General features: G+C 37.3%; 2 protein-coding genes across 4 annotated transcripts; one reads left to right on the top strand and one right to left on the bottom strand.

Annotated features, from left to right (window-relative positions):
* Positions 1–1,405: 1,405 nt before the first annotated feature.
* Positions 1,406–10,546, top strand: LOC103717969 (Cation efflux family protein). 3 transcript variants are annotated; one of them, XR_015973992.2, is made up of 11 exons: positions 1,406–2,239; positions 2,375–2,483; positions 5,423–5,462; positions 5,832–5,935; positions 6,919–6,999; positions 8,737–8,825; positions 8,961–9,030; positions 9,190–9,223; positions 9,356–9,506; positions 9,581–9,670; positions 10,185–10,546. XR_015973992.2 is itself a non-coding variant. In XM_088712463.2 (11 exons), the coding sequence occupies exons 1-11, from the start codon at positions 1,723–1,725 to the stop codon at positions 10,284–10,286; spliced, it is 1,392 nt and encodes a 463-aa protein (XP_088568589.2). In that variant the 5' UTR covers positions 1,406–1,722; the 3' UTR covers positions 10,287–10,546. The 3 variants fall into 3 exon arrangements, 2 of the variants coding, with proteins under 2 accessions (XP_088568589.2, XP_008804789.3); XM_088712463.2 differs by having other exon boundaries at positions 9,185–9,223; XM_008806567.5 differs by lacking the exon at positions 5,832–5,935 and having other exon boundaries at positions 1,484–2,239; positions 6,923–6,999; positions 9,185–9,223.
* Positions 10,547–11,505: 959 nt separating this feature from the next.
* Positions 11,506–21,149, bottom strand: UGP2 (UDP-glucose pyrophosphorylase 2). Its single transcript, XM_008806579.6, has 21 exons — positions 20,881–21,149; positions 20,699–20,746; positions 20,448–20,539; positions 20,249–20,339; positions 19,777–19,837; positions 19,619–19,696; positions 19,480–19,530; positions 19,243–19,316; positions 18,365–18,437; positions 18,148–18,205; positions 17,990–18,036; positions 17,842–17,907; positions 16,348–16,380; positions 16,144–16,196; positions 15,978–16,053; positions 15,813–15,869; positions 15,640–15,723; positions 15,455–15,553; positions 15,279–15,383; positions 11,782–11,853; positions 11,506–11,684 (listed from the first exon to the last, which is right to left on the bottom strand). The coding sequence occupies exons 1-21, from the start codon at positions 20,949–20,951 to the stop codon at positions 11,658–11,660; spliced, it is 1,416 nt and encodes a 471-aa protein (XP_008804801.1). The 5' UTR covers positions 20,952–21,149; the 3' UTR covers positions 11,506–11,657.
* Between the last annotated feature and the right edge of the window lie 66 nt (positions 21,150–21,215).

Raw genomic sequence — 21,215 nt, 5'->3', positions numbered from 1 at the left:
TATGTATTGTACTTTGTCTCTATGGAGATCTTTGCTAAGGCTTGCTGTGATTAAGTGTAACATGGGCCAGCAAGCTTCGACGACAAGAAATATTATTACGACAAAGCCAAGCCCTGCTCATTCTTACATGATTCCAACAGCCACATCACAAATACCCTAGCATCAGTCTCAAGCCTATGATCTCGATGACAGATCATCAAACCCAACTCGAGCCGAGGACGTGCATGAAGAGATTACTAAACCCTGAGTGGGGTTGACAGAGTTAAGATGTGCATGTATATGTCAATTCAACCATGACTAATTTCATATTTCCAGAGCAACACTAATCTTGACTCGGTTAATTTCCAGAGGCTTGCTCCATAAGCAATATGACCGCGTCCATATATAGTTATATGCCAAGCAACCACAACAAGTTTCATATTTCCAAAGCAACACTAACACTAACCGGTTTATTTCCAGACTCTACAAGCAATATGACCACTTCTTACAGGTACAATTCAAGCCAAAACGCCTCGTCCAGCTAAAGCATTGGAACTTTTTGAAATGAATACTAGTAGGGCTAGTCTCCACCCACCATCCTATACCTACTCTCCCTCAGGGTCTCGGACAGACCGAGCCATTGCTTGCAGATCTGGGAAAATTAATCTTTTGAGGATTGAAGGAGAAAGCCTCCAGCTAGCTAAGAATCGCTAGGGACAGGCCAACATGGTGCAATCTCCTAATGTAACCATCAAACATTGCTCAACACTTCTTCTCTAAGAAGAACGAAGAGAGAGGGAAAAAAAAAAGAATGAAAAGAAAGTATCCAACTATGCCTTCCAAGGCGTGCTAATTTTTGCTCTCATCTTGTCGTCCTTCATCTCAAGCTCATTCGCATCGTCATCTTACAGATTGCGAGACACTAACGGACTCCAGGAAGCAATATCTTTCTCTCGGGCATTTCGTCGAGCATACGCCGTGCTTCGCTAGCCGGCTTCTGCTTTCCAGCCCGCGGAACGCGAGGAGGACAGTGGCGAGGCGGGAGAGCTCGCCGGAGATCCAGCAACCGCCGGAATACAAAGATGGAGATCCGCATATTGCTTTTGTATGCGGATTTATGCATCGCCCCGCTGCCTTATATCGGTTGTTACATGTCCGCATATGTGCTGTTATGCGGACATTTGTTTTAGATATCTGCATTTCTATGCATTCGTCCGCAGATTACGTTGCGATGCAGAAATCGTGCTCTCTTCACCAGAGACAAATCTATGGACCGAAGAACGTGACAGCGCCTGCGTGGTTGTCTATTCGCCACTCGATCAAGATCAGGTGGTTGTGGCTCCGTACGAAAGATGGGTGGATTCGGGGTCTTTGCCTTCAAAATAATCTATTGAGCCCTCGGTCACCCTCCCCCCTCACATGGATCACCGGAACCAACGGTGATGTGACTCTCGGCGACTGGAATTAGATGGGGAAAAAATAAAAGGCCAATGATCGGTTGATCAGTTGCCAAGATGAAGCACACCGATCGGTTGATCATGATTCGACTTATTACATGACCTTCTCTCCTCTCTCTTCTTTCTTCTCCCTCTCCAGTTCTGGTTCTTTGCTCCCAATCTCGATAACCTTCGTGCTCTCCCACATCGGAATTCTCGATCAATCTTCTTGGATTCTCCCCTGATGCCGATCTCTATTAGATTGGTTTCGCTCAAGAGCTAGGGTTTGTTAGGTTTCTGGATCCAGATGGAGGACCAGGCGGCTTCCCGCGAATCCCTCGGCGTTGAATCAGCCACCAAGTTTCCTCCTCCGAGGAGCTCGTCCTCCGGCCACCGGATCCCCGAAGGAGAGCCGCCTCAGCGCCAGTGGAGTGGGGACTACGGCCTCAGCGCCGGGGATCGGAGGTTCGCCTTCTCTCGCCAGCCATCCTTCCGCCAATCGTTCCAGCGGAGCCAATCCGACCCCCAGACGCCGGTTTCGTTCCAGAGGAACCACTCGTTCCGGCCGTATCTCTCCCGGAGTGATTCTAATATCAGTATTCCGCCATGGGAGATCGATGGCTATGGTGTAGGCTACTCCAAGTTCTCTTTGCAAGGGGACGGAAAAGGAGATCAGAAGCTCACAGCGCTTCAGGTGATATTGTCTTTGGTTCGGGTGATAAGGTCGGGGAATCGACCGATGAAGCGGCTGGCTTTGATGATATCGCTCAATGTAGCGTATTCAACCGCAGAATTGTTGATTGGCATTCTTACGGGCCGTGTAGGTCAGTATGTTGCTTAAGCATCTAATTCAGTGGAGTCTCAAAATTAACTGTTCATTATTCGGATGAACAGTTAATTTTGATTCACATTTATATATTCTCATGTTATCGCTTTACAATTTGATTGCTTTGTTTCAGGTTTGGTATCTGATGCCTTCCATTTGACATTTGGTTGTGGCCTCTTAACATTTTCATTATTTGCCATGGCTGCATCTCGTAGGAAACCTGATGAGGTCTATACTTATGGGTTAGTTTTTAATTCCTTCATGAAGATTTACATTATTTTATTAAATGTTGTAATATTTGAAGTTTGGTCTTTCTAATTATTTATTTATATCAATTATTAATTTGATATGTTGAGGTAGAACTCAGGTAATTGTTGAACACTTCTTGTGTAATTTTAGCTGTTGCAGAGCCTTGCAGTCTAAAATTACTTTTTTTAAATTGTGATTTTTCGGTTGTTCAGATCTCCACCAATTATTGGATCGAAAATGGTGTAATTTTTTGAATTGAAATCTACATTGGATCAGTGTGGTGAAAAGTTCGCACGAAGCAAAATTTAAGCTACTAATCATCCAATTTATCAACATGTTATGTGACAACTAGTACATTGGATTTAGAAAGTTTGAAGGTATTTTCCCAAAATCTGGGTCGGTTTATGCAATAATAAGATGATGCTATGTGATTGACTTTTACAGCTGTGAATACTAAACAAGGATTTGGCTAAATAGTCCAGATACCAAACCCTATGATTTGTTGAGTTTGGTTAGAAAATGTAATTTTTATGGAAGTTTTTAGATTGGGTTCAATGCAAATTAAATTATCATGATAGGACCCATGAAAACTGAAGAAAAGGAGAGCATCGTTATAACCTTGGACGAGCAAAAATAAGCTAGAATTACGTAATAACTCTAAAATGCTAAGTGTTCCTTTAACATGTAGCTCAAGGATTTGGCCACCTTGATGAAACAATTATTATTATCCGTCACTGTGAACTCCTTAGTCAAAGTCTGGTCCTTTCAATAGAACAGAAAAATCAAATAAATTGTGAAAAAAATGCAAGACATAGGATATACATGTTTCATTTGGAAACATTGATGAAACTTATGCCGTGCCTCCTCATTGATAGTCTAGATCTTTTCTCTATACCATAGTGATCAAGATTTTGGACCTCTACTTAGTTTTAGGTCCTGGAGAGATGTATCATTTAAGGTAGCTAAGGCTTCTATTCTCTGTAATATTAGCAGAAAAAGATGGTTCTTGTCCTTTTTTTCTTTTTTCAAGAACTAGATTATCACTGGTAGTGATAGTTATACACAAGCTCTTCATGAAGAAATCCTATCAGTATTTGTACAAGCTGTTTTATGTATGCCATAGTTTGCCAACTACTTCCAGCATGATGGGAATCTGATGCAGCCGCAGGTTTAGGTCTGCAGAAAAATCAATTTGTAGGTTCTTGAGAATGGATTTTTAGGGTTTCATGCAGATCTCTGGTTGCTATTCATGAATTTCAACAAGCAATGTAATCCAACTGAGCACCAAAAATACTAGATTAGGGTTTCCTAGGTCCCAAGCACAGTAGGAAGAAGGATTAGAGTTTTAATTGCTATTCTGGATTTATTTGCATGCAGAGTTTCAGCAGTAGGAAGCAATAAACATGAAATAGATACTCAATAATGTCGAATCTACCAATAGATTGATGTTCAAACAGTTTTTGCACAAAATCTGGATATTAGCTAAATATGTACAGCACTCATGGTGGGAAATCCAGCAAAATTAAAGCCAAATGGTAGAGTAAACAAGCAAAGAATGTAAAGAAGTAGTGACAAAAGAGAGGGAAAAGTGAGAAGCAAGAGAGACAAAAAAGCACCTGGAAGCCTGACAAATAAGGTTTGCTGTACCGATTGGTGTTGTACCATATCGGATGTACTATACTATACCGGTATCTAATTGGTATGTAGTTTTGTATTGTACTAACAATCGGTATGTGTCGCCGTCTCATACCGTACCCCGTACTGACACTATAATAGCATGGTATCAGGGGGGCCGGGTACCGAAACGGCGAACCTTGCCAAGGAAGAAGAAGCCATTATTTTATTTCAAATGTCCAAAACTAATAAAATGTTTTATATCTGTCCCTTTATATAAAACCCTAAAACATCTACTGTTCACTTTCCTAAAACTACCATTAGCCCCAGTTACTTCTTGTGTTAGTTTTTTGATATAGTAACTGTGAACACTGAACCGTGATGCCTATACTAATTTGTGCGACAGCACAATAAAGGGGTTGATGCCACTTAATAATGTAAGTTAAGCCCATCTGACAATCTAAAGTTCTAAACAGCTCAAAGATGTTTCAATCTTGGACATAGACTTATTAAGAGCCATCAGAAATAAAAATTAAAGAGAAATAAAAGCGAAAATATGGGAAATTATAATATTATATTAAATGTAGTCTCGATATCATCCATCTTCTTCAATGCATTAAAATCTGACAACTCTTTTTATGGAAAATCTGGCACTATTTTTGATTCCATTGTGAAATGATTGATTTTTGCTAATGTACCAAACTAAAGCTTCCATCCTCTAGATGGTTGCCTATATATCGGAAGCTAAGATTTTGCCCCCACTGCTGATGGTATATAATCTTTGGCTCTTGTCTCTTGATGCTAGTGTTACCATAATGCCTCCTGCCAGTGGTCCCCTTTTGCACCTCTGACGTGCCAACTAGCCCACTATCTGATGACTTAACTTGTTTGTTCTATGGCTGATGGTAATAGTCAATTTAGCAAAAGACAATTGAGTTCCATTTTTGCTCAGACTCTGCCCTTGAGTAAATTTGTAGTTGGCAATGATACACCCAGCTCCTCATAGATGATAACTTGGCCATCCTTGGGCGAGTAGATTATGGCAACTGGGACTCTGATAAGTGCTTGGATTTAGCTCCAGCATATCCACCTTCAGCCCTAAAACTTTCAACAAGAATGTAGCTGACCTTGATAGCAATATTGTTTCTGTAACTGAAGCTGGTCTTTCCTGTGCTAGCATATAACTTACTTCCCCTTCTTTGAGTCCAGTTGTGCCCATAATTGTTTTTTTCTTCCTGAAAAATATAACTTCATTCATTGTCATATTTTGTAGGATCCAAGCATCTAACATTTATGATTTTTTCCTCATAATGTTCAGGTACAAAAGGTTAGAAGTATTATCTGCTTTTACAAATGCTGTAAGTACTTCTACTTTGCTGTATGGTGATAGTAACGTTTGGATTATATAATCGATCATGCAACAGCATGTTATTTAATCCATTGGCTATTCTATTTTGCAATCATCAATCTTAAGATCACTTCATCAGTGGATATCTAAGTATAATTACTGTTTTATTCTTTGAACTTGCAAATCTTGCTATGCTTGCTAATTTATTTAGGGCAGATTCGTAGGCTTGATTTAGCACTTTTAATTATGATGAAAAGGTATCTTTGGCTGTAGTTAAATGTTGTTGCCCAACAGTTCAGATCGTACTATGCCTATCTTGGATTTCATCTGATCAATAAAGTGAAACATTTTGTTATATGTGGTTGTTATTCGACACAAGTGCTGCTCAGATGAACCAAGGTATGGGAAAGCTATAGGACAGCTGATGTGGCCAAAATTATACCATCACCAGTTTGGCCCACAAAACAACTTGAATACAGGGAGGTAAGAGAGATGAGATCCCATAAGTTTTGCCCTCTAAATAGGTGTACACTGCACTATTACATGCAAGATTAAATAAGTGTCAAGTGTAACAGGGAAATGAACATCTAAGAAGGGTCAGCTCCAAAAAAGATCTAATGGTATGAGTTACTACACAGAGTGCTCGAGATTTTTAGGAGCATGTTTTCACAAAGAAAATAGATTGAAAGATCTACATATTCTTAGTACTTTTTGTCATGTAGACTGGAAGATCCACATCTTGTAATTCATCTAGAATTTATTTTTAGTTCACTGGGATCCATCCGACTAAAGAAAGAAGTGTTCAAGCATGTTTTTCCTCTTTTGTGGAGAAAAAATATTTTGGTTAAGAAGAAATAATAATTTTCTGGTGATGTCGGTAAGGACTTTGTCAATTGATCCCCTCCAACCCTCATCAACAGCCACCCCCCCCCCCCCCCTCCCCCTCCCCCTCCCCCCTGCTTTCTTTATTTTTCCTCTACTTCACCTTCCATGAGGGGAGGAAGAATTCATATAAGAAAACATCAGGACACAGTTAGGTGCCTCTTAATTCTTTAGATAAAGTGGCATTTCTCTTGAAATTTAATTTCATGTCATGATTTTGACAGCTTTTTATGTATCTGCTTTCAAACTTTTGACATCTTTCCTCATTTTCTTCTCTTACTCTGCAGATCTGTCATCAGTTCTATTATGATTTTGATTTAGTGTTAAATCTCATATAATTTTGCTTTTTTTATGTCAAAGTCTGAAGTGTGTAAAATCCCTCTTGGTGTTCAACTAATTCATTTTGTTCAGAACTGGTCAAAACATGAAAAATTTATAACTTCCATTTGTTATTAGTGGAAATTAATTTGAAACTAGTTTTTTTGTCATAACTTTGCTGTTATGGCGCTCTTAATACTTCTTTTCATATGCATATGCTCCATCAGTGCTAACACATGACCATGCTGCTGTGATTGTCTTTGTAGACAGCTGTTTCTTCTTTTTATGTCATTTTCATTAGCAGTGGAAGCACTACATGCATTTATCCAAGATGAATCTGAGCACAAGTAAGATGTATTTCAGATAAGCATTATGTACTTTGTTTTTGCTTTGATGGTTCAATCAGTTTCTGTACCTAACAATTGTAGACTTTCTTTTTTTTCATATACCCGGTAAAACATGAGAACTAACCATTGTATCTGGTCTATGATAGTGAGTTTTTAAAAAATGGGAAAACATATAGGTTATCTGCCCCGCGTTGTATCATTAAGCCACAACTTAATGCACATGCTCGATATCGTGTTAATTTTGCAGATATATACTGTCTTCCTTTTTTCCTTTGGAGGTTGAGTTGACTACCATCCTATTAAGGGCCTATTTTGGGAAATCCTGCCAGATCAGGCAGGATCCGGCAGGATAGGCCAGCGCGTGAAGGGAGGGAGAGTGCAGGGCGGTCATGGTGCCCGATCTCCTTGAAATCATGCAAAGCATTGGTACTAGGATGTTAGATTGGTATAATGTATATCAATTGTTGTTCCATCATTGTTAGACAACCGAAAAATAGTACAGAACCAACCCCACCTGCTGTGGATATTTGAAAGTTCCCTTTTTACATTCATGATGCCTTAAACTATTCTTCTTCTCTTCTAAATGTTCTGTACAACATATCAAGATGACCCGCTGAATGTAATGCTAGAGCATTGGGTATAGCTGATCATTGTTCATGAAGCCTCTAAAACCATGCTCCCATGTTTTGTAAAGACACCCATTTGGCTTCTCTCTGCACTAAGATAATGCGCTAAAGGGACAAAATCGATGGAAAATTTGATTGCCAAAAAATATAATCCAAACATATCACAAGTTGATGGGATCTCAGCCATTCACTAAATACTCCTTCCTTTTAAACCAGCCACATAACTTGTTGATCAAAATCAAGACTGATGCAAACATGGATAATGTAATAGGTCCCCTCCAAAGCTGTTATATAAGTTGTTATTTTGTATCTTGACAAGGAGCTAAAAATAATATATTGGATGCTCATTAGAAGGTGTTATTGAAACCTTGCTACGGAGAAAAATGTACTGTTGGTGTGAGGAGTTAAAATAATCAGAGAAATAATTATATATGACTCTGAATGAGTACCTTTATTAAGGTTGCAATGCACTCTCATCCTTGTTATATAAATTAGAAGTTATATGAAAAGATGTACCAGCTGCAATGCACTCTCAGCCTTGTTATCCAAGCATTTATCAGCACTACCGAAATCATTAAATATGCCTTATCATGAGTTGTAAGTGTCGCGACCTCCGCCATCTAGATCCTCTTTGCCTCCATATGCAAGTCCACCTTGAACTCCTCTTAAATATATGGCAATAAGGTGATACTAAATACTAATGAACTTGGAAAATACTACCTGATGCCAAGATGTCTACATTCTTTGTTCTTTTTTTGATTTCACTGCAACTAAAGTTTTTTTTTCCATGTTTCAAAAATATTCAAAATAACAAAAAAGAAAAACTGTAACGTGCAGTACTTCCAAAATCTTTTCTCTATGCATTCTGAAAGAAACCAACCAAGCCTCAAAATTTTAGGCATTCAATCTCATGCCCTGTTTAACAACCTAAATTGCCTTAAGTTTTCTGACTTATTTAAACCATATGCTGCCATCATTCAGAGCCCAACAAGTTTCTATTCTATGAGTGAATTGTAATTGTCATTGCTGTTAAAAAGTTTTATATGGAATCTTTTCCTATTTTTGTTTCATTTAGACATCTAACATTTTGGCTAATCAATTTTCCCTGCAGGCACTACCTAATTGTTTCAGCAGTGACCAATCTTTTGGTGAATCTACTTGGTGTTTGGTTCTTTCGGGGCTATGCTCGTGTTAATATAGGTATGGTTCCATCATTTGATCCTTGTCATTTCTTTGCTATGATACCTTGTCATTCAGAACCTACTTCAATCATTATGATAAATCATAACAAATAAGTATTTATGGATGTGTCACTGATACATCATATATTAGCAGTTTACAGGAAAGCTGAGGATATGAACTACCACTCCGTCTGCCTCCATGTTCTTTCAGATTCAATCCGGAGGTACAGACTTTCACTATTAAGGATATACTTGTTATTCTAAAGCTCGTCTTCCCTTAATTATAATTCAATTCTCATCTCCTTTTCTTTATTTTTTTAGATATTTTCCCTCTGTAAAAGAAGACCTGTTCTAAGTAAATTTTGTAATTTCTATCAGTGCAGGTTTGATCCTGGCATCATGGTTTCTGACTTTAGGGTAAAATTATTCCTTACATAATTGTCTTTGTTCTTTCTTTCCTTTTTTGGGGGAAGATTTTTTTTTTTTTGTTCTTTCAAAGATATTCCTTTTGCATGATAGTTAAATTAATTCCCCTGTTATCACATCTAGGGTTGAGAATGCAGAAGTTCTATGCTTGGGACTAGTTTCAGTTGCGGTGTTCATGGTTGTCCTGCCACTGTTCAAAGCAACTGGCGGCATCTTGCTCCAAATGGCTCCTGCCAACGTTTCCCCTTCTGCCTTCAGCAAATGCTGGAGACAGGTATAAATGCATGAGCTTCTGCTCTTTTTGCACTTGACTGCATCTAATATTTTCTAATGTTCTCAATCCATTAGGTAACTGCTCTTGAGGATGTTTCTGAAGTTTCTCAAGCTCGGTTTTGGGAACTGGTACCTGGTCATGCCATTGGGTCTTTATCAATACAGGTATACTATTTAAAAATGCTACGAAAAATCCACATGTCACAATATTGAAGCCTCCTAGTTATAATCTCATTCCCAATTGCTTAACCAAGAGAATTGATATAGGGGAATCTTAACTGGTTTTTCCTGTTCTAAATTCCTTCCATCGTGACATTTTTACATACCAGAGCTAGCATGTGAGCAACCCTGCATGAGTACATGCAGATAAGATCATACCGATAGAGTTCAGGTCACATGGCCTGGTAGAAATTTCTGTATGATCTGCCATCTGTTGGATATTCACCTTTTGTAGTAAATGTGGTTGTGACACCAATATGCAGTTGGATCGGATGGTTTTGCATGGGCAATGCGGACACTACGTCAGCTGCCTGCATAGGCTTTTCTGTTAGGGCCATCTGGACTTTGAGCTATGTCCAGAATGTTGGCATTCCTTCTCTTAAGTAGATATGGTGTGCACCATGAACACTTTTTTAAGTCATAATAATTCAGGTTTTTGTGCTTTCTATCCTCTGAACAGGTAAAGAGGGGAGCAAATGACAGCCCGATTCTTCACTACGTGCATGGATTGTATCATGACCTGGGCGTACAGGACTTGACAGTTCAAATGGACTATACATAGGACTTGACAGTTCAAATGGACTATACATAGGACTTGAACTCTCAAACTGAGTATTTCCTAGCGTTTCCAGTTTTGAGGATACAAGAGGCAAATATTATTTACATCCGCTTTTTTAGTCTATTTTAACGCATCAACTGTTAGCAGAGGGAAGCAATTAGTATGATAAGCTTGGACAGATTCTTTTTTTTTTTTGGTACAAACATATTCTATTATTTATTTTAATACAGTCAGAACACAATGAAGGGGATGATTCGCTGCAAGTAGTATTAATTTATACGACAGTTTCCAATAATCGCATCCTGTTAACCAACGTGCAACAATGACAAAAACTTTTCCTTGAAGGCCCAAGTGTTAACTGAGCGTCGTTCTTTCGTTTTCTTTTCCTGTTTTTGTGCAAGTAGTATTAACATTACTGAGCGATGTTCGATGTGTCTTTTTAACCTCTAAGTTGTCTGATGAATGATGACTCTGGGGAGAACATCAGGCAAAAGCAACGTAGAGAAAGAATGGTAGATGAATCTTTATTAGGGAAAAGATGGCACCGAAGAAAGCAGAGATTCTGGCCATGTCCGAACCGTATGAATAGGATCAGAGTTCTTGCTGGCCCACGTCGAGATCCATTGTTTACTCTTGCCGCTTGTCCTAGAGGCTTCTTATGGTGCTGCGACCCATTTTGTCATTTCCTCTACTCTTTAACCCTTCTTTCCTGGCTTTTTTTTATTATTGTTATTTTTAAGAAAAAGAATGCTGCACCTCTTGTTACGAATCCATCATTCACAGCTCCTGCCAATTCCTCTATTATAGTCAATGTTGAGCCCAACCACATACTTGTTCCTGCAGATTTATCCTAGTTTATAAAAGAAAATTGCTTGAGATGCACTCGCTTCCGCCACCAGTTCTCCATAGCAACAAATTAAATTTCAATTTTAATGTGCCAGACATGCACTACTCTTTATCAAAAACCAATTAATCAATTAAACCAACCACCACCCCCATAAGCCGCAAACCCTACAGATGTACAACGCTTGCAAAAAGATCGTCGGTGGTTTTTTTTGTCTAGGCGAACCACAGGAACGGGAAAAGATCGCCTGTCATTTTATTCATCGTTCACACGGAGACTGGAACAACAAACGTGCACACTATAGTTGCAATCCTAGTACAACACACCAGGTTTCACTTACACGAAAATATTCTGTGCCCGTCTTGGAGTACCAAAACGAGAATCAAAAACGATAAGGTAGCACATTTACATTTTTTTTTCAAAATAAAGTACGGGCACTGATCCTAGTTGCTGCATGTGACTGGCAACAAAAGACCTCTTAACTTATTAAACGGGACAACCAAAATTTCAGGAAGGGAAGAAGTCACTCATCAGATGTCCTCAGGACCATTGATAACCTGAACAAACAAGCAAAAGCCGGATCATTATTGAGATTAATAAAAGCTGATTCGAAATGAACAGAGGGAAAATAACCGGTAGTACAGGTCTCTTTACCTTGTTCTCAAGCACAGCCCCGTCAGGAATTTCCAGCTTGACTCCAGGTTTAGCTGTGATGCTCACATTGCCCTTCAGCATTGAAAAGAAGTGAAAAAGCAGATACAGTAAAGTTTAATGCTTCAGTGAATACCCAATTTTACGGTCTTTTTTAAAAAAAGGAAGTTGACAAACGAAACAACTACATTTATCAAAAGATAAATTTATATCTTTCCTAAAGTCAGCTTCATCAACCTCAACACTTTTATTTCTATTTTATATAATTTATTTTCTTGGAAGCTCTTTATTGCCTCGCATCTTTCTCCTGTAAGTCACCGGACATCTGCATTAACAATATCTTAGGGCTGAAAATGGGTCAGATACTAATTAGATGCCCATTTAATATATGTATCCCCATTTTTATTTGCTGAAAAAATACCAAAATATGGAAACACCAATATCCAATCCATTTTCAGACCTATCATATGCCATACAAAAGGCTTCGAGCGTAGTGCCCTAGGTTGGATTCCGTGACCTAATGTGTAAGGCAATTGCATAATAAGAATCGTATGGGCCCTCCACATCCTAAGGGCTCGTTTGGTTCGCGGGAAGTATTTTCCCTCCTAGGAATATGATTCCTGGGAATCAGATTCCTAGGAAGAGGATACCTAGGAAAGTACTTTTGACATGTTTGGTTAACCATGGGAAAGTGACTAATTTCCAAAGTGCTTATGTTTGGTTGACCATCCACTTTCCTAGGAAAGTTATGTATAATTCCTATTATGCCCTTAATAAAAATTAGGTCTTTAATGCCTCTTTAATGCTTCTTTAATGCTGAAGGGTCTTTTTGGAAAAAAATAAAAAAGGAGTGATTCCCACCTCATGGAAAAGTAACTTTCCCATGTTTCTCATGGGAAAGACTTTCCCATGAAATGTGGGAATCATATTCCCATGGGAATACAACTTTCCCATCTCTCTCCTTTGAAAACTCCAACCAAACAAGAGGCATTTCATTACTTTCCCGTTGACCACACTTTCCCCCCTCGTTTTCCTGCGAACCAAACGAGCCCTAAGTGCCAAACAAAGAGTTATTGCTTAACATAATATATCAGGTGCTTTAACTCTTTTTTTAAAACCAGACACTTTTTTATGGACTTGCAGAACCCACATCAAAGCTGTGTGTCCAGCTTCATGCAGCCTGCTGGAGAAATCTGACATCTGTACTTCCTTACATGTGCATCACATGTACCTCACATGTGCCAAACATTATATATAATACAGGCACTTTTCCATTCCTTCGTGATATAAGCTTAAGATAACAAAATCAATCACTCCATGATATCTCTCACACAATATTCTCCATCAATCTTGACAGTTGCCTCATCTTCATCTTTATTGTTGTGGAAATTACATTCCGCATACTCTGTTTGGGTTCTACTTCTTTGTCAAATCCAATGTAGCATTTGATCATCTCTTCTAATCAATCAACATTTAATCATATGCATATAGCATACATTATCAAATACCCTCATGAATATAAGCACTAAGGTGATCTGTGATTAGCATTAAAAGACATGGACTTCCGGTCAACCCTGATTGATGTAAGCCCATTTCAACCAAAAAAACAATTTACTGCCACAACAATTCCGAATGCCTGTCACTATTCTAGCATACAAGTCCTTGACAATTTCAATATACTTCTTTCTTTGTGCCCCTTTCCTTCTTAAATCCCATCAATTTTCTCTTGGTATCCTTTCACAAGCTTTTTCCATCTTGATAAAACTTGTGTAATTTTCTATCAATTGCCTAAAAGGATACGCTCCATTTTGATCCTTCTAGCATAAAACCAAATAAATTTGCTCCACTGAGATTGTTGTCATTTTCTTAATGTTTGTTCTATCATCCTTTCAAGTAACTTAATAGAATGCTCATGAGCATTGTTCCATAACTCTTAGAACAAATTTTGTACGTCTTTATTCTTGAACATGATCATCAAAGTATATTTCTTTCGATCATCTAGAATTTTTTAGTTCCAAAATCCTTAAAAAAACTAGTAAGTTGATCCAATATCTACAGTAGTTAAATTATTACAATATCTGGCTCTAATGCCTTAGACTTTTGTATCCTTTAAGAAGCTATCTCTACTTCAGTCTTTTATTCAAATAAAGAGTGGCAAGCCTCTAGTTCCATTTTGTCTATGCAAATTTCCCTAATAGACCTTTATCAAAATCTACTACAGAGAAGTACAAGAATAAAAGAGAGAAACTACATGTTGAGGGTTAAAGATTTCTACCAAGAACGAGCATAACATTAATTGTTCTGTAACAATATGAATTCCCCAATCCAAATTGAGGAAGCTTCAAGCCCAAAGGGGGCTTAAGTGAACGTTTAAAAATTGGGAATCAAGTATTCTTGGTTGCCTTGAAACATCTTTTTCAAAGAGAAGATAAGAGGATCCAATCAATTTAAAATTAGAAATCCAATTAAATTTTTAAGAACTTCCGCAATTTGGTAAATTTAAAGACAAGCCTCAATATAGCAAATTAACAAGTTAAACACTTTGTCAGGTTTCAAAGAATTAAGCTTGCATAATGAATACAAAAGAAAAGGACTTTTACAAACATCCATTCCTTGTCTCCTTGAAATATTAAGAATGTAAGGAGACATGTAGAAACTATGTTAGATGACCTTTGATTTGCCAGCAGAGAATGCACATGTAACACTTAGACAAGGGTACAGGTATGCGACTTCAGCATTGGTCTACCTACAGAAATTCTTAGACCCTTGTACATGCACCCACTCCCAATACTCATACCCAAGTCCACGTAACATAGGAAATGGCTTTCTAAATTTCCAAATTATATTATACTTGGCTACCAATTTATGTTTCAAACTCTTTATATATCTTAACTTTTTTTTTTAAAAAAAAGCATAGTTGAAAAGAAATTCCAGAATTTCCGACTATTGCTAGCCAAATGCATACAAGCATGAGTTTAAGCACGCATGCGCGTGTGAGAGAGAGCATAGGAAATAAAAAAGAAACAAGACAAAAACAACATAGATGAAATACTGACAGGTCTGGTACTCCAAGTAACAGGGGAATATCATTCACCTTGTATCCACATTGTTCAATAGAACTAAAATAATATCATATTAGACTTTCTAAGCATCTGACATCTGTTCATAAGTACCAACTATACCAGTATCACCTTACACATAAGTATGTGAATGTGCTTACAATAATATATATGCAACCGGTAACAGCAAATAGTAGTATTAAATGTCATATCAAGTGTGAAGTTGCTAGGAAATTCTCTTTGCAATCAAAAGGGGGTCACCATTAGAATGCAACTCAAAGTGCAATTTGCAATCAAAAGGGGGTCACCATTAGAATGCAACTCAAAGTGCAATAACACACACACACACACACACACACACACACACATATATATATATACTGAAAAAATATAAGATATCAAATAACATTAGATGATACTGCGATGGCTCAGAAATAATACCTTGAGTACTATGCCTGAACCAAACCATACATCACCAGAAACCTTCAAGCTGTCAAGCTCAACTATGCTAGGAATAGACTTGAAGCGGCTAAGGAAGTTGCCCACCTGTGGGTATTGAAACAATTGTTATTCACTGTTTAGTTATCACCTGAGGCCATTCTCACATATGAATTTACCTTTTTAAATTCAGGCCCAAGTTCGATCGTGGGATTTGCTGGGTTTGTTCTAGCCTTGTTACGAATTACAAAGCCATCAACCAAGGTATAAAGATCAGACTGCAAAACAATAACCACATAAGGTAAGCTTAACAAATTGTTAACATTGAAATATTTGTCATGATCATAGAGGACTTCATATAAACCTGCACTAGCAGCAAATCTGATGTTGCCTTCACTGGAAGAAACCGCGATCGGGGAACGTTAATTCCAATGGCATTATCAAAGAACTGGTTGAAGAAAAAGGGGCAAGGTGATCAAACGAAAAGGATATCATAACAGACAAAAAATGTTAAATATATTTGTGCATGATTATTACTCGAATTGCTGCCCCAGCTGCTGTTTCCAGTTGAAGAACTTTCACGCCATCCACTTCCTGAAAATAATAACTACATTAGCATTATTATACTTCATGTATAATGTTCCAGAACAATTATATAGATGAGGTGGGGGAAACATAGGTTCAATTAAGAAGGGTAATTACCTTAGGGTTTGGAATTATCTCCATTTTAAGTGCATCAGCTTCAACAAGCCGCTTAATGGCCTTCAAGTTCACCCATCTGACATGTAGCATTATTAGAAATAAAGTTTGCTAACCATTTTAATATAATATTATTCATTTTATTATAATATACCCCACTTTCACTTACAGGTTATTGGTATTGAAAATCTTGAATTTTTCAATTGATTTGAATTCGTTCACCTGGATCAAAGAAGAATTAAAGAATCATCTCTCATACACGATCCCTATTAGAACTCAAGGTACATGATGCACTTGGTGGAGGAGAAGTAATCTCTTGGCCTTATATTAGAATTGACATAGTTGAATAGTAGCATCTCATATTGAACCTTACATGCGCATCAGGAACTTGTGCAATCTCCAGAAGCTGCAAATAATGATGGATTGAAAAAGATTATAAATACTGAGCAGGAGAAAAATGACACAAGAATAAGTTAGATCCATAGAGAAGGTACTAAAAGGTACTAAGGCAACCACGATTACGCAGCAAGATACAAAGAGCAGGAGATTAATATTGTTTTTTTGAATTAATTTAAAGATATTTCACTGCATACACAATACTTTATGACATTGAATATGTTAAGGATATGCATGAAAATGAAACAACGATGTTCTGTAAGTTATCTCACATTGGAGATGTTATGGACTTAGTGGAAAAACTTCAGAAATCAGGAGAATAACAAATGAGCAGATAAATAACTGCAAATATTTATAAGAACAAAGGAGTCATAAAAAATGCAGCTATTCATGCAGAGTTCCAAACCCTAGCTTATATTATGTAGCTATGGATAGGGTAATTGAAGAAAGATTGCAAAGATCAGGAAGAATTTCAAAAACTAATGCCATTTAGGATTGAGGTCAATCAACAACGTAAAACTCTTAGTAATTCAATCGATGAACAAATTGCAAATAGGTTATATTTTACTGAAGTAGGAAAACAAAATAGAATGCCCACAAAGTCGGATGGAAGAAGATAAGCTAACAAAATTATAATGAACAAGTAATAAAAGACTATGAGTAGTGAATTCATTATAATTTGAATTCAAACTACTTTTATAGAGACTTGAGTCAACTTAAAACCATAATTTTCGGTATCTGAGGAGATCCATGAAATAAGATGATGCGGGCATGGCCAAATAAACTAGGCATGGTTGACATATGAGCTTTGCCAAGATAAGAATATTTGAAGAGAAAGGAGTAAAAGCACCAGGAAGAAAAAATAGAAGAAAACAACCTTTTAATTTCTATGGACACCTATTTTCTATATAAATCAACATGTCATTAAGCATGCACCATAGAGTTAAGTAAAATATTCATTTGAAACTGTTGAAGCTAATATATAAATGTGAAGTTTAATTATTAGTGATTCACTATTTGTAGCCACTGCAGCTTATTTCAACAGGACATAGAACATGAATCATTTCATTATTTTATTTTAAATAAATAAACAGGGTTGAATGGCTAATGCAAATGATAAGAGTGCATTAACAAACAGTAAACTGTGCATTGCCCCAGCAGTCACATCCCTCCATCTAACAAGCAGAGGTCCCAGTTAAAACTCCCCAGTGGTGCATTCTCAAGTATCTAAACCAGGGTCAATATAATACTGGGTCTCTCTCTCTCTCAAAAAGCAGCAATTAATTGATGGTATCAAGATAATCATAAACACGGATAACAAGAAATGGCCACTAAATACTACTAAACTGTAACAGTTGTAAATGTGCTTCTTATTGTTCACTTGCATGAAACATGACATGATCATGAAACTGATGTGGAAAGCAGTATAAAGAAGAAGGCATATTATTGAAAAAAATTTAACATCATGTACCTGAACTCTTCCTTCATACGAGATCAGTGTACCACCTTTAACATCAGCCAAAGTTTTTGGGGTCACCTGAGAAGAATATCTTTGAGAATTAGGTGACCCAAGTGATCATTTTCTTTTCTAAGAAAAATAAATAAAGTATGTGCAATACCTCCATGCAGTATTCATTTTGGTGGTCGATTAGATGGTTTAGTATCTCTATTTTTGTTGGTCAAGTTTATATAACTTTGTCTCTAACAAGTTTATTGAAAACAAATTTAAAGCAGAAGAGGACAGAAGGGCAAAACTACAAAGGCTGTAAAAGGATACGTATGTCAACTACAGCACCCAAATTGTCCGAGTTTGCAATGAAAACATACTCCTTACCCTGTAAGAAGATAGAGAGGGAATGATTAAAGAATAATCATTATAAAAAGAAAAAATATGTTCCTATAAACATGGAACTGATGAATGTTCCTCTAAACATAGAACAAATGAAGACTAGAAACCAAGAGCATTTTGCAAACATGAGCTCATTGATGCAAACCTGAGAAAGTAATGCATCAAGCTTGCCGCTGTTCATCAAGGACGGGAACACATCTCCATGACCTGGAGGATACCTTCACATTTGTACAGAATATATAAGAAATGAGATGTGAATTAACCATATTGTTAAAGTATTAACCATCAATTTTTTAAAAGGAAAAAAAGTAACATATTAAAAACCAAAAAAAAAAAAGAATAACAGATTAAAATCAAATTTCTGATCTCCAGCCAACAGATTACTGGATGGACAGCAGACAATTTATACAATGGTTCAACATTTAGCTAATAGATTAACCTTTGATGCCCTAATTTGCATGCAACAAAGAACAGACAAACAATAAAGATCTAGTTTCCTTTTTTAAGGCTAACTTGCTAGGAGCAAGCCATTTAGAATGTCCAATAATGCTAATGAGAAAAATATTGAGCAGTGACAAAATAAGGCTAATGGCTAACAGAAAAATGGCATCCTCTTCCAACTTATATCTTCTCCCTTTCAAACAAACAATTTTATTCATGTTAAAAAAAAAAGGAAAAACTAAATTAGAATTTTCTTAACTTCCTCTGATAAAACAAAATAGCAGCACATAAAGTTTGACAATTAAAATAATTTGATAGAGTTTGGCATAAATAATTGTTATATAGTATGAATAAGAAAATACAAATATCTCTCATTGTTATATAGTCTACAACAAGCAAAGAGCGCTGAATTGGATGGCATTCAAAGTAATTGTATCTGGACTCCAATGGTATTGTGCCAACTCCTCTCTCATATTAATCATCATCAAAAGATCTTTCCACAAACATGTGACTATTATTGGGATTACACCAGTAGATGGTAGTATCATCTTGTGGGGAAACAGAATGCTGAACACAACATACCAGCCATCCTTTCCTGCCTTTCCTTTGCATGGCAAAGGCGTGAAATCTTCAACAACTATACGGGGATATTGGCTCTGCATAATGTAGATCAAATCAATATGGCATAACTAATACCATATTTTTGAATTAACTATAAAAGCATTTGAAAAAGCCTCTTAAAATTTCTGTAGTTACTATGCTTTCTACAATGACTTAAAGATACAGACTAATTTAGTAAATGCTTGTCGATTCTCAAACCTGGTTGAAGGTATGAATTTCAATGTTTGAGTTGGAATATTTCTCCACAATCTGTGTATAAGAATTCCAGATAGTTAGTCAGTCACATTATTGCCAAATCCACCTAATATGTAATAAACAGAAAGCATAGAACACTCACCTTTAATGTATCTTCATGAGTATTGAACGAATTCATTAAAAGAAGCGGGACGTTGCAACCATACTTCTTGTTCAGAGACTGTAGACAGCATGACATTTAACTCACCTATCAAAAGATATAAAACAAGGAGTATAAAAAAAATAATATCAAAAGTTTACCTCTATTTGAATGACAATCAGGTCAAGAAATGTAAACCCACTGCGGACTTCAATAACAGACCTGCAATGGATCAAGATATTTTTATTAGCCCGAGAATCATAAACAAACATGAGTTCTATGTGAGACCTATATCACCGCAACCTGAACAATCAATTTACTCATGATATTTCCAAATCACTTTCTCATCATGAAGCAAAATATTTATTCACCTCATACTTGAAACAAAAATCTAAACCAAGCGCATGCCAACAATTAAATGAATGAAATTTATATTCTGATCTATATTTGAATAGAAGAGTACGGTCACTGAAGATTTTACTCAACTTCATGATAGGACCAAGAAAAATCATAATTTAAATGTCACTGGATGACGAGAATCAACTAGCGTCAGAATAAAGAACTTCTCACAAACTAATCCAGAATTCTGCACAAAGAAAAAGGAAAGAAACTCTCATGTTTAGATTGTCTTACTTGGGACCTGTACAACCCATTGTCGTACCCAAACCTCCATTGAGCTTCAGCACAACCAGCTTGTCAAGAAGCTTCTTGATTGTCCCAAGATCTGCATTTCATTTTATTAGAACAAAATTTGTATTCAAACAAAATCTGTCATCCAAATTAAAATCGACAACTGTGAATCCCAAATCCATCTAAGTTCAAAAAATAATACCTTCCGGATATGGCGCTAGGGAATCATAAGGCACAACAACCTCATCAGTCGGCGTCTGGATCTTACTCCACTCGATCTGCTGCGCGTCTCCACTGTCATCAGATCGACAATAGCAGGAAAAGAATTCTCAATCCCCATAGAAAAAGACCGAAATCATGATCTCATCACAAAAGTAAGCATCAACAACCATCAAAATCATAATGATTTGACCCCGAAACCTAAAGAGATGCTTCAATTGGGGACTGATCTACCTCAAATAGCGAGAGACGAGATTGATGAACCCATTTTTCTCGTTTTCACTGCCAAGAACAAGAAACGATCAAGAACTCCTATCAGATCCGAAATCTCTCTTCCCAAAGAAGAATTCCAGAACGAAAAACGGATCAAGAACGAGAAACAGGAGAAAAAAATCCGATGCCAAGAATCGCTTCACCTGATCTGATCGAGACCATCGACCGCAGAGCGCAGCTTCGAGACCTTCTCGTCGGCAGCGACGGCCGCCATTAGCGATCGAGATCAGCTCCGGATAGAGAAAGAAAGAGGCGGAGAGAAGAGGAAAAGAATCGAGAGGCTTCGAGCGAGCGACAAGAGATATGGGAACAGAAGCGGAGATGGCAATAGGAGTTCACTCTCCGGAGGTGGGAAGGGCCACATATGGATGCCGTCGGGCGACGGTTTCCGTCAGAGGCGACGGTTTCCGTCAGAATAAAACGGACGGAATGTTCGGTCGAATATGACGGTCGGCGACAAAGCGATGGCGCCGTGGGC

The sequence above is a fragment of the Phoenix dactylifera genome, chromosome 16 (assembly GCF_051530095.1).
Source record: "Phoenix dactylifera cultivar Ajwa chromosome 16, Ajwa_hap1_PhDact_Kaust_v1.1, whole genome shotgun sequence".
In the NCBI taxonomy this organism is placed as follows: Eukaryota; Viridiplantae; Streptophyta; class Magnoliopsida; order Arecales; family Arecaceae; genus Phoenix; species Phoenix dactylifera.
The sequence above is the reverse complement of the archived record's forward strand: the minus strand, read 5'-3'. Positions and strand labels throughout refer to the sequence as shown.

Bases quoted from the DNA above. Each gene is read 5' to 3' on its own strand.
- LOC103717969 (XM_088712463.2), top strand. From the start codon at position 1,723: ATGGAGGACCAGGCGGCTTCCCGCGAATCCCTCGGCGTTGAATCAGCC. The intron at 2,240-2,374 runs GTCAGTATGTTG...GCTTTGTTTCAG, and splicing joins CATTCTTACGGGCCGTGTAG to GTTTGGTATCTGATGCCTTC. The intron at 9,507-9,580 runs GTATAAATGCAT...TCAATCCATTAG, and splicing joins TCAGCAAATGCTGGAGACAG to GTAACTGCTCTTGAGGATGT.
- UGP2 (XM_008806579.6), bottom strand. From the start codon at position 20,951: ATGGCGGCCGTCGCTGCCGACGAGAAGGTCTCGAAGCTGCGCTCTGCG. The intron at 20,747-20,880 runs GTGAAGCGATTC...TGTTCTTGGCAG, and splicing joins GATGGTCTCGATCAGATCAG to TGAAAACGAGAAAAATGGGT. The intron at 11,685-11,781 runs GTAAAGAGACCT...TTGTTTGTTCAG, and splicing joins GGGCTGTGCTTGAGAACAAG to GTTATCAATGGTCCTGAGGA.